At 35.6% G+C, this 15,844-nt stretch overlaps 1 protein-coding gene across 10 annotated transcripts in view; it reads right to left on the bottom strand.

Annotated features, from left to right (window-relative positions):
* Positions 1-1,246: 1,246 nt before the first annotated feature.
* AHI1 (Abelson helper integration site 1) overlaps positions 1,247-15,844 on the bottom strand; it is a 93,876-nt gene continuing 79,278 nt past the window's right edge. For 8 of the 10 annotated variants that reach the window (XM_051792496.1, XM_051792495.1, XM_051792497.1 and 5 more), the window contains 2 exons: positions 6,075-6,154; positions 1,247-2,387 (listed from right to left, as the gene is read on the bottom strand). In XM_051792496.1, the coding sequence (XP_051648456.1) occupies positions 2,156-2,387; positions 6,075-6,154 (312 nt within the window). In that variant the 3' untranslated portion in view covers positions 1,247-2,155. Of the gene's footprint in view, positions 2,388-6,074; positions 6,155-14,261; positions 14,319-15,077; positions 15,370-15,844 lie in introns of those variants that run through there. The other 2 variants (XM_051792505.1, XM_051792504.1) reach the window with 2 other exon arrangements.

Below are 15,844 nucleotides of genomic sequence, written 5' to 3'. Positions count from 1 at the left end.
AACTGCCTTTGCCATTGTGCCATGCTAATAATTTGTTAGATTTTAGGTTGAAGGCTCTAATTTTAATATTGAAGAATCATAAATTTCAGATATTTTTGTTCCTTTTCTGTTAAATGAATGCAGAAGAGTAACACCACAGTGACATGGTAAAAAGGAATAGAAGTCCCTAACCAACCATGTGGTAGGGAGGAAAAAAAATTATAAAAGCAAAACAAAAGCTATTGCAATTACAAGTAAACATCATGAAAAGTTTATTTTCAACTCTTGCATTTTCATGTTTGGCTCTTATCTGATTCCTTCTGCTTAATTGTTATTTGGAACTGTGCCTTGGAAGGCACTACTGCTGCTTCTCCTCTCAATTTGGAAAGTGTGGCAAAGCAGCTCTATTCAGCTTCAGAGCAGTGAACATAATTGGAGCCCTAGTTCGCAAGCATGAAAGGAGGTGCTGTGCCTTTGATTAGAACTACCATTTCTCTGTGGTGTTTATCTGAAGTGTTATTTCTGTCTTCAGTGTTGACAATGCCAAATTAACATTTTACAATGCTTTCCAATGAGCTCCCAGATCTTGGCTGCTGCTCAGCTCTCCCTGACGTGGAGTCTGATGTCACTGCCCTTATTTTAAATGTGACCCAGGACATTTTAAGAAATGTAAAACGTTGAGATTTTTCTCCTTTATAAAATCTTTAAATTCCACACATTGCAAAGGATGGTGAGTTGAAATACATTGCAAAGGCTGAGAGATAAGAGGCAAAGAGTCCTGCTAGAATCAGGTAGTCCCAGGATTAACATAATTTTACACTATCTCTGACTGAGGAAAGAGACATTACTAAGTTTCCAGTACCATATAAGCAAGCTCTATTTAGGAGTGGACTCCATACACATACTGTAAGCAAAGTAAAGCTAGGACTGCTAGCAAATATCAACTACTAGTGGGGTGAAAAAAGAGTATTTGCTGCTGTGCTTTATTTGAAAGAAAAAAGTTTATAGATTTTTCTGCCTTTCAAATGTGCAAGAAAGTTATTACAATATAGAGCAACTAGTCCTCTGCATCTGGGTGCATTTCACACATCAGTGCCCAACACTGTTATTCTCACTTCTTTTTTTAATGGAATCAAGTGCCCTGTCTACTAAATAAGGACTTTCTAATTTTATGTTATTTATTGCTTCAGAGAGGGAGGAGGAAGAATTTCCTAGCAGAGTAAAAATAAACTGGACATCATCAGCCAGAAAAAATACCAACACTAACTGCTAGAAAGTATTTCATTTAATATAAAACATAAATTATTTAATACCATAGATAATTAGTGAAGTCATCAGTAAAAGTTCACAAAATAATACTCAAGTGAAAAAACAGATTAATGACACAAGTGAATAAGGACTATGAGTAAAACAAACAGCATAGTTGGATATGAAATATTTCATTCAGACAAAAACAAAGTATCTTTGGCAAGACTGCTGCCAAAGCAGCCAGGAACTCTGACAAAACTCCAATGAATCTTCACTATGTGCAGAAAACCTCATCTGAAAAATATAACTGTCTGGAATTTGCAACACTTATTTACTTTGATAAGAATGAGTAGTCCTACTGAAGACAGTGTAGTTACATAGGTTAATTCCCTTCAGAGCTGCAAAATGCAGTCCAAGTGAGTATTTGACGTCAGAAAAATATTTTTAAAAAGCTTACGTTTTCAGGTACACGTTAATGTCAGCACTTCTTTGGAATTTTACCGTTCTGAACACTCTTCTATTTTACTTACAACACATTTTAGAATGTTAACTTAATAATATATGTAGTGGTTGAGCTTGTTTTGCTCTAGATCACACTTTTTCACTTGATTCTCTGCTCACAGTGGACTGATCTACAGCCTACAGAAATGCCTAAGTGAAAGTTTAATCAGATATTAAATTAGGAAATGTTGTATTTGACAGTTTCAGTTTTTTTCCAGTCCAGTGAGGAGCTGAACCTCACTGTTGATTTCAAGGACAAAAGTCACCCAAAGCAGGTTAACACCATCAGTAAGTCACAACAGGTGGCATTTTGCATATTTAAGTATTTTAATTTCTTTGTTTGTTGTTAACCCTAGAAGAGAGACCGAAATTGGAGCCTTCAGTGTGTGTAATGAATATCACACCAGTATTCAGAAATAAATTATGACTATACGTCCCAGCATTCAGGTTCAAAGGCAGTATTTGTCTTTCCATTTGTGCTTAAGTTTGAGCCTCTCACTGCCTTTTTCTTCTTCTTCTTCAATTCCACCCCATGGGATGTAGGTTCATTTTCAACACCATTAGCTGTAACTGATGATAGAGGAGTATCGAGACTCATTAAGTTGTGCTGATTTTCTCTCTCATTCCTCTGTATCCTTTTCTTCTTTTTCTTTGTACCTCTAGAGGAAGGTGGATATAAAAAGAGTAAAAGAAACACAAAGTTAGCCCAAATTTAGAGCTTTTTCCACCCACAGTTGATGTGTTAGAGCAATTGTCTGCCTGTCCCCTTGAGCACAATGCTGAAACAACTACAAAAACTACTGTTCCACAGCAGAACAAAGAAAGAAAAACCATGAAGACAAAATACGAGAGCACTCCACCAGTCTACTTTATCATAGCATTGCCTTGAAAAGAACTCTTCATGATCTTAAAAATCAGCTTGCCTTGATCAATAGTAAACAGATGTAATTAAAAAATACAAATTACTAGTCTCCTCCTCTCATAAAAGCAATTGGACTTTTATTTTTTTTTACATTCCTAAGCTCAGACATCAAAATACTTGTAATTAAAGAGAGATTCCTGGCTTATTTATTCAACAAGAATAAGATTAGTTTTTTGCATTTTAATTTACCTGAATGGGGACAGATTTACAGAATCAAAAACAACTTTAATGTCTATGCTTATCAGACTTCATACAATGCCAAAAGCATCAACCAAGCTCCTGTATCTTTCCCAGTTAATGCCTTTAACTAGTCTTGTGCATGATGTCAGGGATTTTGCAATGTCACACCACTTCTACCATGAATTTCCACTCTTGGCAGAAGTTGTAACTTTATTCAGCTGTAAATTCATAAAAATACTTTAACTATAACCTTTCAAGGGCAGATACTGTCTTTGTTCAAAATCTGTATTGTGTCTAGCAAAAGAGGTCTTGGTATGACCTGAACTGTTATGTTGAATGCTTCTGAAACGCATAAGCAAATCGATGAATCAAGACTGAGGAACGTAATGTGTGCTGTTTCCCCAAAAAGGGTGCTGCAAGTGCTCTACTGTTGGTGTTACTGTCCTAATGTAATCAGATTTTATACATGAAAATGTTTACACATCAGCCTTGCTAATGAACTGATGACTATCTGCCTATAGTTTGAATTTTTTTAAAAACTAAATTGTATATTTATGAATAAGTGGATTGCTGCAGCTCTAGTACTGGAACATCTTAAAGAAAAGGTTCTGGAGTTTAAAACCTTCTGTGTTATGATTTCTAGAATAACTGGAGAAGTACTGCAGCATAAGGAAACTGCGGAATAAAAATCATAATTTTTCAGTAATGTAAGTACCAGTGTACCAAACTGAGTGTTCAGCTGGGTCGTGTGTAAATTCATGCAGAGAGCACTACAAAACTGCGCAGCTCAACAGAACTGTATAATAGGAATATATCTAAGGAGATAATGTCTGTATTGACAAGTAGTATCTAATCATTAATATTCAAAGGTTACTATGAGGTTACTATGCTGGTTTCCAATGTAAAGCCACTCTAATTCTGAGAAGCAATTTTCATCTTTTTATTATTTGAACATCAGATGCGATGACGTATCAAAACAAGACACTTAGATTGAAACCACTGAGCATCTATTATATGGACAATTCTCTGTATCTTCCAGAGTCTGCAGAAGATAGGTTAACTGCTTGGCTAAGATAAAAGTCTACTACCATCTTGCATAAAATTTAGCTTTCCCACTGCAAAACTTTAATTTCCATCCAGAAATTCTCAAAGACAGATATGTCTTAAGCACTTTCCATTCATTTTCTTTTACAGCAGGTATCGTGGCCAAAATGAATACTGCTCTAATAAGGCAAAACAGCAATCATTCATTTGGCATACTGAGTTGTGCAGGTGTTTACAGTTTCACTTCTCCATATTGAAAGCATGTACTTGGCAATCACATCTCACTTGATTCTTATGAAATTTATTTACTACATAATTCCTATCATATACATAGATGTGACATGGATATTAAGGTATTTTCACAGAAAACAGAAGAATAACAGTACGTTTTAGGTGAAGCAGCTATTTAAATACAGGTTGAACTGGACCTCAAGTCATGTTGATACTGCTGTTAGATGCTAAAATAGAAAACTTTTCCAGTTAAGATGGCAATACTAGCATGCATGTGATTTTTAAGGATATTTCAGACACATCAACTGCAGTAAGCAAGAAAACTACAGCTCTGTCACAGCCCCTGCAGATCATGTTTTTGATAACAATGAAGAGAGACTTTTCATGAAAAATAGGCAGCCATGTTTCTGAGATGTTTTATTATCTAATCTGTCCTGTATAAACAGAAATATGTGAGATCTGTCAAACTAATAGCACCAGCAATGTCAGAGGATCCTTCTCTCTTTTAGCTCTCAAAATAAGGCAGAAGCTTGTAGTCTTTTCTGAAAGAAACTTGGTACACACAGTCACTGCTATGAAGTACTATGACATGGAGCATGCATGAATTCAGACTGGAATCTTTGTGATGCTCCCTATAGTTCAGGAGGAGGGAGCACATTTCAGTGACTCAGGCATGTAGGTTTCTTCTCTCACCTTTCCTAAATGTAACTGAAGTGGTTTTGGGGCTCTATTTCTTCAGTGTGACCTCTTTGTCAGGACAGTCTTAGTTTCCACTACAATGAACATTTCACATTTGTTATGACTCAAAATTCTTGAATTTGCTTAAATTATTTGTGATTCCACATTTTAATTTAGTAACTACGGTGGTAGTGGATCAAGGGTTGGACTTGATGATCTCGGAGGTCCCTTCCAACCCAGCTGATTCTATGATTCTATGATTAATCTGCAATGGCACATTTTTCAGTGGATGCCCTGGAAAGCTCACTCAAAATAGTTGTTTCCTGAAGTTCTACTATGGAGTTGAATCATACCAAATTTTTGATACTGACTTCTAACAGACTGTATTAACCATCACAGTAATTACGCTTTTAAGGCATTTCCTTCCTTAATGTACATACTATCAGAATAGTTATGCCCAAAATTCAACACTGAATTCTGTCAATGTGTAGTTATACAGCCCATTCCTCATCATACATGAGGGTTAAACTTTCCACTCACACCTTATTTTCAAACCTAGATACAGACAGAGATATAAAATTAAAATTTAAAAGCAGGTTAAAATCAGATATGTATCTGCATCTACAGCATATATGCACAGATTATTTATATGGGGAGGGGACCAGTGTGGAAAACAATCAGTGAAATAACTTTTCTTAGGTGACAGATATAATGGGAAACACAGGAAGTATTTTCAAATACACTTTTGAAGTACAAATGGTTATAATAGCTAAAGATATTGTGGAAGCTCTTATTTAAAACACTGAGATCTTATCTGCTTACAGCTTTCACGCAATGAACAGATATGATTTTTAAAAAATACAAGTGTCACCATCAAAGACGCTGGTTTGTGCCTTCTTAGAATGTGACAATCTCTCGCAATTCACATTAATTAATTTTTAGAAGGTGCAAAAATAGTTTAAAGTTTGTAGCAATAAATCCTAATACATAGCTAAGGCATGCCAGCGGACAGCCCCATATCCTGAGTCATATCCCCGAGTTTTGATTGTCATATACATTATAGCCCTTGCTTTTTTGAGGATAGAGTGTGTATGCACATCTGTGTGTGCAGATATACACGAACTGTAACTTATTTCACATTTCGAGTGTGAAGCACGCTCTCACTGATAATCTTAAAGCTAATTCTTGTTTTGCTTGATAAAACAAAATAAGCCTTCCAACATTTTCATAGTTTTCAAACAGCAGTTGTAGAAAAAACACTGCAAATTGTTTTAAGTTATTTCTTGCTTACTGTGTTGCAGGTGAGTCTCTATCTGTGTCACGCTTGGAGACAAATTTTAGGTCCCCTGACTTGCTGATGACTGGTGACATCTGTGAAAGAAAAAAAAAAAAGGCAGGAAGGTAAAAAGAAGACAGACAAGAGGGCCAACACATGTGCATAGAAAACCCACCAGCTTCCTGAATAAGGAGAGAATATACCTCGTTTGATAAAGAATGTCTATCAGCCATAAAATGTTAACTCCTATGTGGTTACAAACAAGGAAACAGCACCCTGCTATAAAAAAAAAAGCTACTTGCAAATAAAAGACAGTTTTCAGGTATATGTAGAAACAGATGGTTATGAATCTGCTTGAAATCAGCTTAAAATACACATGGTCTGTAAAGAATAAAGTTATTTCTGCTCCTACAAGATTAAAAGCACAATGCTAAAAAGACACCTTATTGCATAGTTTTAACAAGATAAACCTGTGGGTTTTTTAAGCCTGCAAGTTTAACTCAAAAGTAGTTGAAATCACTCCAGGTTACTTTATAATTCAGGGCTAGGAAGACCCCCCAAACCTGGAAAAGTTTAAGTAAATTCTCTCATTTCCACCCTAATTAGTGGGTCTCTATACAACTTGCTCCCTCTACAAACAAACCTCTTCTAATTCTAACAGGTCTCACAATTACTGCAAGAATTCCCATAAGGAAATGCTAGTGCCCTTCCTGAATCTTCAGGAACAGATTATTTTATTGGTTTAATATTTTTCTACTGACTGGGAATAAACAGGATCAAGCTCTCATTGACTTACTGAATTCATATGAGCACACTGCCCACAACAACCATGTTCAAACATTAGTCATTGGAATTAGTCTGCTGAAAAAACACAGATTGCTGGAATAGTTTAGACAAAAGTCAGCCTATTAGAATACAATAACTAGCTGAGCTAGGAAGAAAAATCATGTACTTCACACACAAAATCCTTGTTAATACAGCAATAAACTTGAGACTAAGTCAATGGTAAAAGTAAACACAAAAGAAGGAAATATAATGCCACTGATATGAAAATACAAAGGAGTGTTGTAAAGGGAATGACTCCAAGTAATTAATACTTCCTTCAGCACTTACAGCCTTGTGGTTCCCTGCCATACACAATTGTGAATTCACTTCGCTTGCAGTCAAAACAAAATCTTTTTCTGAAAATCCTGTGTGAATGATGTTGGACCATTTTTTAACCCTCTTTTTTGAGTAAATATTACAGAATCTCCTCACTGTACTAATACTATAATCAAATATAAACCATTCCAAAGAACAGTGAGGTAGAATTCCCTGAAGTGCTACTATAGAAGACTGACCTCCTATAAAACTAGACTAAGATTTTTAACACTTTCAGACACATAAACACAGAAAATTATACCTGTTTTACAGTTAGAAGATTAAAAGATCCACTAAATTAATGTGCCTAAGTGAAAATTCTTATGATCAAAAAACCTCATCACATAGGCTTTACATATTAAAGCACAGCTCTTTAGTATAAGTACCAAGGAAAGAAAAGCACACAATTGGAGACATTCCACTAGCTGTGTTCTCCACACATGGCAACTAATGAGAATTCCTAGGGTCTGTAGAGAATGACTCCCAATTCTCCACAGCAGTGTTTGAGTATGATAGGTTTCTTACCTCATTCCTACAAACTTTAAAGCATGTAATGAAGAGGGAACTAGGTACTAGATCTTTTTGAAGCAGATCTCACTGCTGCTACCTTCTTTTGTCTACACTACATACCTCTGTGTCCCTCTTAACCTATTCCTTGAACTACTTTTCCCATCCTAGGGATGTAAGAAATAACTACTGAAGGAACAAGAGGGATCAGCAGCAGATCCAAGGAGCTGGTGCAGGAGCTGGTGAAACAAGGGGATGAAGCAGCAAGAGGAGCACAGCAGAGTAAATGGAGGCTGGAAAAATAGGCAGGAGGTATTTGGCTCAGGAGGTGGTGGTAACATTTACATGCTGAGAATTCACTGAGGACATATCAATGTAAGGAGCAAGCCAGAGAAGGCTAGAGTTTGGAGGAGCTGAAGAGGCTGTTGATCTCATCTTTGTCCATTTTGAAACCTCTTGACCACTTGTTATACACAGGCAGATCTCCAAGGAAGCTCCAAACGGCTCTGCACTGTTGTCACTATGTCTGTACTAAGATTCAGTAAACCTAGCATTGGACCAGATATGGTGTTAGTTATTACATTCATCCAGACTGCAGATCTTAAATATTAATACAGAATTATTAGGGCAGTGTTTGTTTTAAAGAAAACACCCTAATATTTGATACTTATGCATATTTTTCTGTTTGCAAGAAAAAATACTAAACATAGTACAAAAAATTAGCTCCTTTGTAGAGTGCCACTAATGGTGTTCTATTTTGTTGCCATATTCTAATTCTCTATCCTTTGAGAGAAACAATCCACCAGAAGGAGAAGAGAACATCAGTTCATATCAACTGCAGAAGCTTGGATTTTCTGAAGTTTCCTTTGCTTTGCTTATGATCATAAAAATTGTAACACAATACATATTTTCCTTTTCTAAAAGGCTTGCTTGCTTTACAGCACATTTTTTTTTCATACTTACTATTCTCTGTGATGCCACACAAGAAGCAACCAAGGCAATACAAGTAAAGGCAAAATACACAAAAGTATATCAAGTTCCTAATCCCTGCTGTAGAATTCACACCAGTAAGTCAAGCAGTAAACCCTCCCTGTGCAACTCATGGAAACAATCGGATATATCAGAACATACTTCCTAGCAGAAGTTGCAGCAGAGGACATCTAAAGGAAATACTAGTGCCAAAGTCTCATCCCAAGTCTACATCTTTGGCAGTACTTTCCTCTAGGCTGTGCAGAGGTGTTACTAAGACTGATGGTCTGCAGAGGTTCTCTGACAGACTAAGAGGTAGATGGACAGAATGGAGTGCTGCAGAAGATCTATTCAGGTGATCCAAGCCATGACAGCAAATGAGCTTGCTCTGTAGCCTACTCTGCAGAGAGGAACTCTCTCATAAAAGTTGTTTCTACATAACTTGATCTAATAAAAGATTCACTGGATTAGAGATGGCAAGAATGAACATGTCTCTCTGCCTTTTCAGACTAGTCTTTCAGACTCGGTATTCAGTTTTTATTTTGTTTTCTATTACACAGTCCATGGATAAAAGACTCATAGTCATGTGTTTAACTCCTCAGAACTCTGCTGATGCCTCCTGACAAAACTGTTATAACAAGTCAAGTTTGAGAGAGATGTGGTGACACCACACTCATCATTTTCTTTCTTGCTATTCTGCACCCGTCCACACACTTCCTGATTAAATGAACAACTGGCAGGGATCTTTGCTAGCAGAATTACATATATGTCTTTTGCCAAGACTTTCCTATTTAAAATGCAATTAACTTATAATTGCTTTTTTCCCCTTTCTAGCATTTTTAAGAACAATTCTATCTAAATCAGATTGACCGGGTTCTAACCCTTATGCCTAACAGTATTAACTTAGTTGTGATCATCTAGTGGAACAATGGTTCTGTATACCACAGACATTGGCATGTATTTCTATCTTCTGCACAAAAGGAAAAATCTGGTGGGTGAAAACTGTAAGCATGGCTTGACGAATACTGTATGTCAGAAATCAAATCCACAAGATGAGTATTTGAGGGACAACAAAAGGAGGAGGAGGAGGAGGAAGAGTGGAGACAAGATACTTCAGACTGAAGCAGTATGGTTTAGAGCAGTTGTTTTCAGTCTTGAAGTCTCGGCCTTTGGGAATTTATCTGTGGTCACAGCTTTGCCTAAGATTTGCATAAAAATAGTTTAATTCTCTTCAGAAAGAGGTTATGAGGACCCAAGGAGAAAATGTGGGGAAGAGAGAAGCTAGCTTGCTAGTGAGAGCTATCTTAGTAATATGTGTCCCTCAACAGTATTTTTGGTTCTGTTTGACCAGTTCAGTGGTTCAGCCTGATTCTTCCTACCTTTAAACAGACTGGGCACTTACAGTAAATGACTATTTAATCTCTTCTTTTTTTCCCCTAACAGATAATTATTTGCTTATAAACCAGATACCTTCTCTTTCTTAAATACTATAGACAGAGGCATAAACATTTTTTGAGACACAACGCATAGCTACCAGCTTACAAAGTAGTAACACACATGCTTAAGAAAGGGTAATTCATCTTGCAGGTGCAGTCACACACTGGAGGGAAGGGATGCCATCCAGAAGGACCTTAAGAGGTGGGCTGATGCAAACCTCATGAAGTTCAACAAAGAGAAGTCTAGGTCCTATAAACAGGTCATGGCAAATCCTTGACACATGTTGGGTGGAGAAGTGGATTGAGAGCAGCCCTGCAGAGAAAGACTTGGGGGTGATGGTTGATGAAAAACTCAACATGAGCTGGCAGTGTGTGCTCACAGCCCAGAAAGCCAACTGTCTCCTGGGTATCAAAAGGAACATGGTCAGCAGGTTCAAAGAGGTGATTCTCCCCCTCTACTCTGCTCTATTCCAACACCTTAGCATTCTATGATTCTATAACACTAACTTGAACAGTAAAAACTGTATTTTAAAGGGAAAACAGAACACCAAGAAATAGGAAACTACAGAACTCAAAAGCTAAAATATGTTAATGTTGGGTAACCTTTCAGAAAAATGGCCCATTCCTCATAAGATGGTGCCACAGTAACATTTCCTTCAAAAGGAGGATTTCTTAAAGAATAATCAAAGTCATTACTACTTTGAAAGTAGGATTTGTAAAGATATATCTATTTCATAATGCCATTCAACAATTTATGTGGAAGACTACACAGCAGCTTTGCAGACCAATTCTAGAAAAGCATAGTTTCTTTCAGCCTAGACATCAATACTTTCAGAAAGAGAGATCTGTAATCATATTAGCAATGAATGAAGCCCAGACTTACAAACTTCACTATAATACATTCTAATTCAATTGAATATTGCTTTTTTTAATAGCTGCAACCTCTCTGAACCTTGAAAATGAACACACTTCGCGATGTGTCGAAAGTCTTCAGCTCTATTCACTGCAAGAGTTTCATTGTATTAATTTCTCAGTGTTTCCCTCATTATCATAATCACATCTTCCTATTCCCTCCTCCTCTTCCTAAAAGGTAATCAGTCACTGAAGTGTTTCCCAGTAAACTGAAGAAAGGCACCATTATAGAAAATAGAAACTGCACAAACTCTAAAATAAAAGTTTTTGATTACGCTAATAGAAAAATTTCTAGCTACTATTTTTGGAAAGGAAAAACAAGTTTTCTATGCTTTTTAAAGTTTTAGATTTCATAAAAAATTTTTGAGCCCACAAACACATACATACAGAAGGAGCTCAAGCCCAGGGGAAAAGCGTCAGTTGCTTGGCAAGTTAGTTTCAGACATAGTGGGCTAAATATTCACAAAGTCTGACAACAACCTTCTCTAGGGGAAGAAGAGTGAGAGTATGAATTATTTATGTGAACAGTGATAATCCCAAACTTTATTTAAATAGACATGGAATCAAGTTGTGATGATCTTTGGGCAGATTATCCAAATTGTGCAATAATAATGTGGTTTTTGACAGCAACCCTTTTGATGTTTATGACCATTATTTTACATCTTGGTATAATTTTTCAAAGATAAATATACTAGAAAGACTATTTTCTTACACTTTTAATGAAAATTTTAAATTAAATTAAATTTTGTTTTTGTCTATTACTACTTCCTACTATTATCATGTAATGTGGAATTGCATACTTAATAGTTAGAATGCATTTTATGTAGTGAGTGGTAGGCCACCTTAAAATTATGAAACATATTCCCAAGATTTTATAGACAACGGAAAATTTCTAGTAAAAACCCCCCATACTATCAACTTTGAAATGCTTCTAATTTGCCAAAATTTTGCAAAACCCACATTCTTGTTTCTTCCCTATCTGAATTCCTGTCCTTTCCACTTTCATCTTAAGGAACCTGGAAACAGCACATTTACTGGAGCAGTCAGATGATAAGTCTGTCTTTATTTCTTGGAAATCTTCATCAGTGCAGCGACACCTTCACTCCATGAAATTTCTATTGGCAGTTTAGAGGTATGTTGTAATTAAAGATGATTATGACCTAATTTTGTGGCACAGGAGTTAAGTAACCCATAAGGCAGGAAAACAAGGTTTGCATAAAATTATTATGTTACGAATGCAAAGCTGATGGTAGAAAGAATTTTGAAAGCAAGTCCTTTGAACTACAGCCTTTTTTTTAATTATTTGCAAAGACTAATATTGGATCTTGAGTATTACACCCTCTTCTAATGTTAATAATTCCACTTTATTCACTCATAAAGCTCTGATGATTAGCTAGATATGCATTTGTTATATCTGCAGTTGGAAAACTATTTTTAATTAGACTATCTGGTATTCTCAGTAATTAAAACCATAGTCATATTCAACATTTTAAGTGCCCTATTTAGTCTTGTGTGGTAGCAAAATCTCACAGGTAATTTCTATAATGATTTTCACAGTAACTGTTTCGCAGGCTTAACAGAGCTAAATATTTGAGCAATCCTCCAAAAAACCCCAGAAAGAATAATATAGCAAACCTAGGTATAACTAAATATTAGGGAAAACATGCTCGTGGACAAAAACAAAACACAACCAAAGAATGAATTATATTTTCCTGCTTGTGGTAACAACTTAAACAAAAACTTAATTATTAATTAAAATATATTTGGATTAAAAAAGAAACAAAAAACCCCAACCAAACAAAACACGTAGGTATTACAAAGTAATGATTTTTCTTATTTCCCATGTAAAAGAAATTGGTATTTCCTTTTATCTGGTCTTATATTGAAAAAAAAATGTAAGGAATAGGAAGAAAAGTTGCTGTGTCACTACTGCAAGACAGGAACTGCCATAACTGATCAGCCCCCTCAGTGGTCACCTTAGCAGCTTTGTCTCAGAAGTATCCAGTACTGCCTAAAGCCAAAGCACTGTAGAACTTTCATTCATGTTGACAAACATTTAGGACAATTTGTTTCTTCTAAGCAGAACTCTGTTGCTTTTGTAAACCCACTACACTTCAAGGCATCACAAGTCTTACAGAGGTTAGATTCATAATTTGATTCAACTGTCTTATCTTTTTGATGATTTATTTGGTGTTGATGTGACTTGAAATTTAAAAATCAGTCAGATTTGCATTTCCCATTTATTCAGATGCTTTTTGGAATTTCAGCCATTACCTCAGCCTAAAATGCGTTATTAAAGCAATTAATCTCTAAGCACATACATTTAATAGTGTCTTGTAGTAGGTTTATCAAGGCATAAACAAAAATTTCCTTCTACCAATTAGATGTGCTCCATTGCAGATTAATGTTCCCTGATCTTGTTTAACAGCAGGAGGAAAAGAAAAATAAAAGAAAGAAGAGTGCATCCAATTCACATCAGGTACTACTTTATATGCTCTCTCCACTTGTAAGTATATCCTCTTATATAATTTTTTCCAGGACTTGTAAATATTTCATAACTTTCCTCTGGGCTCTTCACGATTTTGTAGTGCCCTCAGCTGCTGTGCAAGATAAAAAGCAACGTATTTGCTTTGTTTTGGACAGTCATTGTACATTTGCTTCATTGTATCTTTTGAATTTCTATATGTACTATACAGACTACTACAAAATTCCAACTAATTATTAAATATGGAGTCAATTTAACTCAAAGTACAAGTAGAATCCAAGTAAAGAGCATTTCAATTAAAAATTACTAAAACCGAGTGTTAGTAAAAAAGTACTCTAGTAATACAAAACCTAGTGTTAGAAAAATGTCAACCACAGACACTTGAAAAATTATAAGCAATCAGAACTAATTCTCACAAAGCTAACTTCTCACAAAGCTGAATAACAAGTACTAGTTGCAAATGTTAGTAATATCAGTGCACATAAAAGTATTTTTATGCAGTAAATTGACTAGAATTCTACTAGATAAAAACAGAAAAAAAGATGTGGATAACAATGATCAAGTCTAATAACAACAGGTGTCTTAGCACTTTTCTCTTTTCTAACCTGAGTACAAGTGAAACTGGATGATTATAGCAACATATTCCCTCTGGGATACCTTCCTTGCCTCTAGCAACATAGACAACAAATGAAAGAAATCTTCAGTAACACAATTTTTCCCATATTTGTTAGAGTCTGCCTTTACTGACAGTACCTGGAAGTAATGCACCCTTGTCTCTCCTGGACAATGGTTTGGCTATGAGTTTCTCAGCTATAAAGAGGTAAAAGATACTTCAGATTAATTATTACTACTTGGTGCAGTGATTAATTCCATTTTTCAAGTATAGTTAGAGACAAAACACTTAGTAATTCAATTTATAGCAGTTGGCTTCAAGAAAACTTCCAAGTGAGTAATCTGTACTCAATAATTTATTAAATGCTACCTCTCTCTATTCACCTGCTAAAAACAGAAGCTACACAAAAAAGGTTAGTAGAAACAGCATTGAGTATTTTAACCTTGAACACTGCAATGTCTTTTCCAACCTAAACAGTCCTATAATTAGATAGATCATCTGAAAAAAAATCCCCAAAATTGTAACAAAGTAACACAGAGTAGTTTTGAGTCTTGCAAATCAGACATAAAATATTAGATTCAATTTTAGAAAAGTATGTGGAAAAGTCAAATAATCTGAAAGAATCTGAACAAAACTCACTTTTAAGTAGTTATGTTAGTAACACAAATAAATGAATAGTTGTGAAAAGTACACTTATTAAGGATACAAATATTTTGAAATAAAAATTCCTTAAATTCTAACAGTTATTGACCTAATTTTTATCTTTTTATTTTTTTGCTTACAAATTATCCCATGTTTTAAAACAAACATCAGTCTTATTTCACAGAAGGGATACAAGCTATGCAGTTTCTAATCTCCTTCTAGTGAAGTGAGAATCAAGTGGCCTGCTTTGCACATAGTAGAATCTCTAAAGCTCAGAAAAGAAAACCCTAATAAAAATCAAATGCTCAATTTTTCTTGGACTAAAAACCGGGTCCTGTTTCTTTGTCCTTCTGCACATACTGTATTTTAACTAAAATCACAGAAACAGGAATGCTTATGCACACAGTATAGTATGTGGCATGTAAGCAACAACATACTGCCATATGCAATTGCAACCCAGTATAAGTATATGGTGGAAGTGGAGAGATAGTAGATAGTGTCAAGGCAAAAGCCTTTATTACCTTTGCTCCTCCAAACTATGAAGTTCACCCTCCTAAGCAACATACAGGATAGGTGCAGCCACTCATACTGGAGACCCATCAGCAGCTTTTAAACAGAAAGAGCCACCGACAAGTAAGCACATTTCGATGAAGCATATCTCCTCATATGGTATAAAGGCTTCATGATCACATTGTGTATCTTTAATTAGGATATTACAAGAACTGGAAAACTCCCAAGAGAAAAACATCCCAGCTCTTTCCTAAGTAACTCCATAGATAAGGAAATTTCATGGTTGAAAATCTGAAGAATATGTGGGCAATGCATATTCCAAGAACGACAGTCAAGCACCTGAAATTATGTCAGGTTTTGACAAATCCATATTGTTTCCTCAACCATGATTTACATCAGGTAGCTGTAAGAGATACTTCTGTAAACCTTGGAGTCAATGGGAGATTTGGCCCTCATTACAATGGTGTAAGTAAGCAGGATATTTAATTGCCAAATGACAGAACACCTGATTCCACACAAGACAAACATTAGACTGCTGCTGAAAATCTACCTGCTTGCCTGGAACGAGGTC

This window comes from Manacus candei, unplaced genomic scaffold (genome assembly GCF_025592945.1).
Source record: "Manacus candei isolate 608988 ecotype Guabito, Panama unplaced genomic scaffold, ASM2559294v1 h1tg000034l, whole genome shotgun sequence".
In the NCBI taxonomy this organism is placed as follows: Eukaryota; Metazoa; Chordata; class Aves; order Passeriformes; family Pipridae; genus Manacus; species Manacus candei.
The sequence above is the reverse complement of the archived record's forward strand: the minus strand, read 5'-3'. Positions and strand labels throughout refer to the sequence as shown.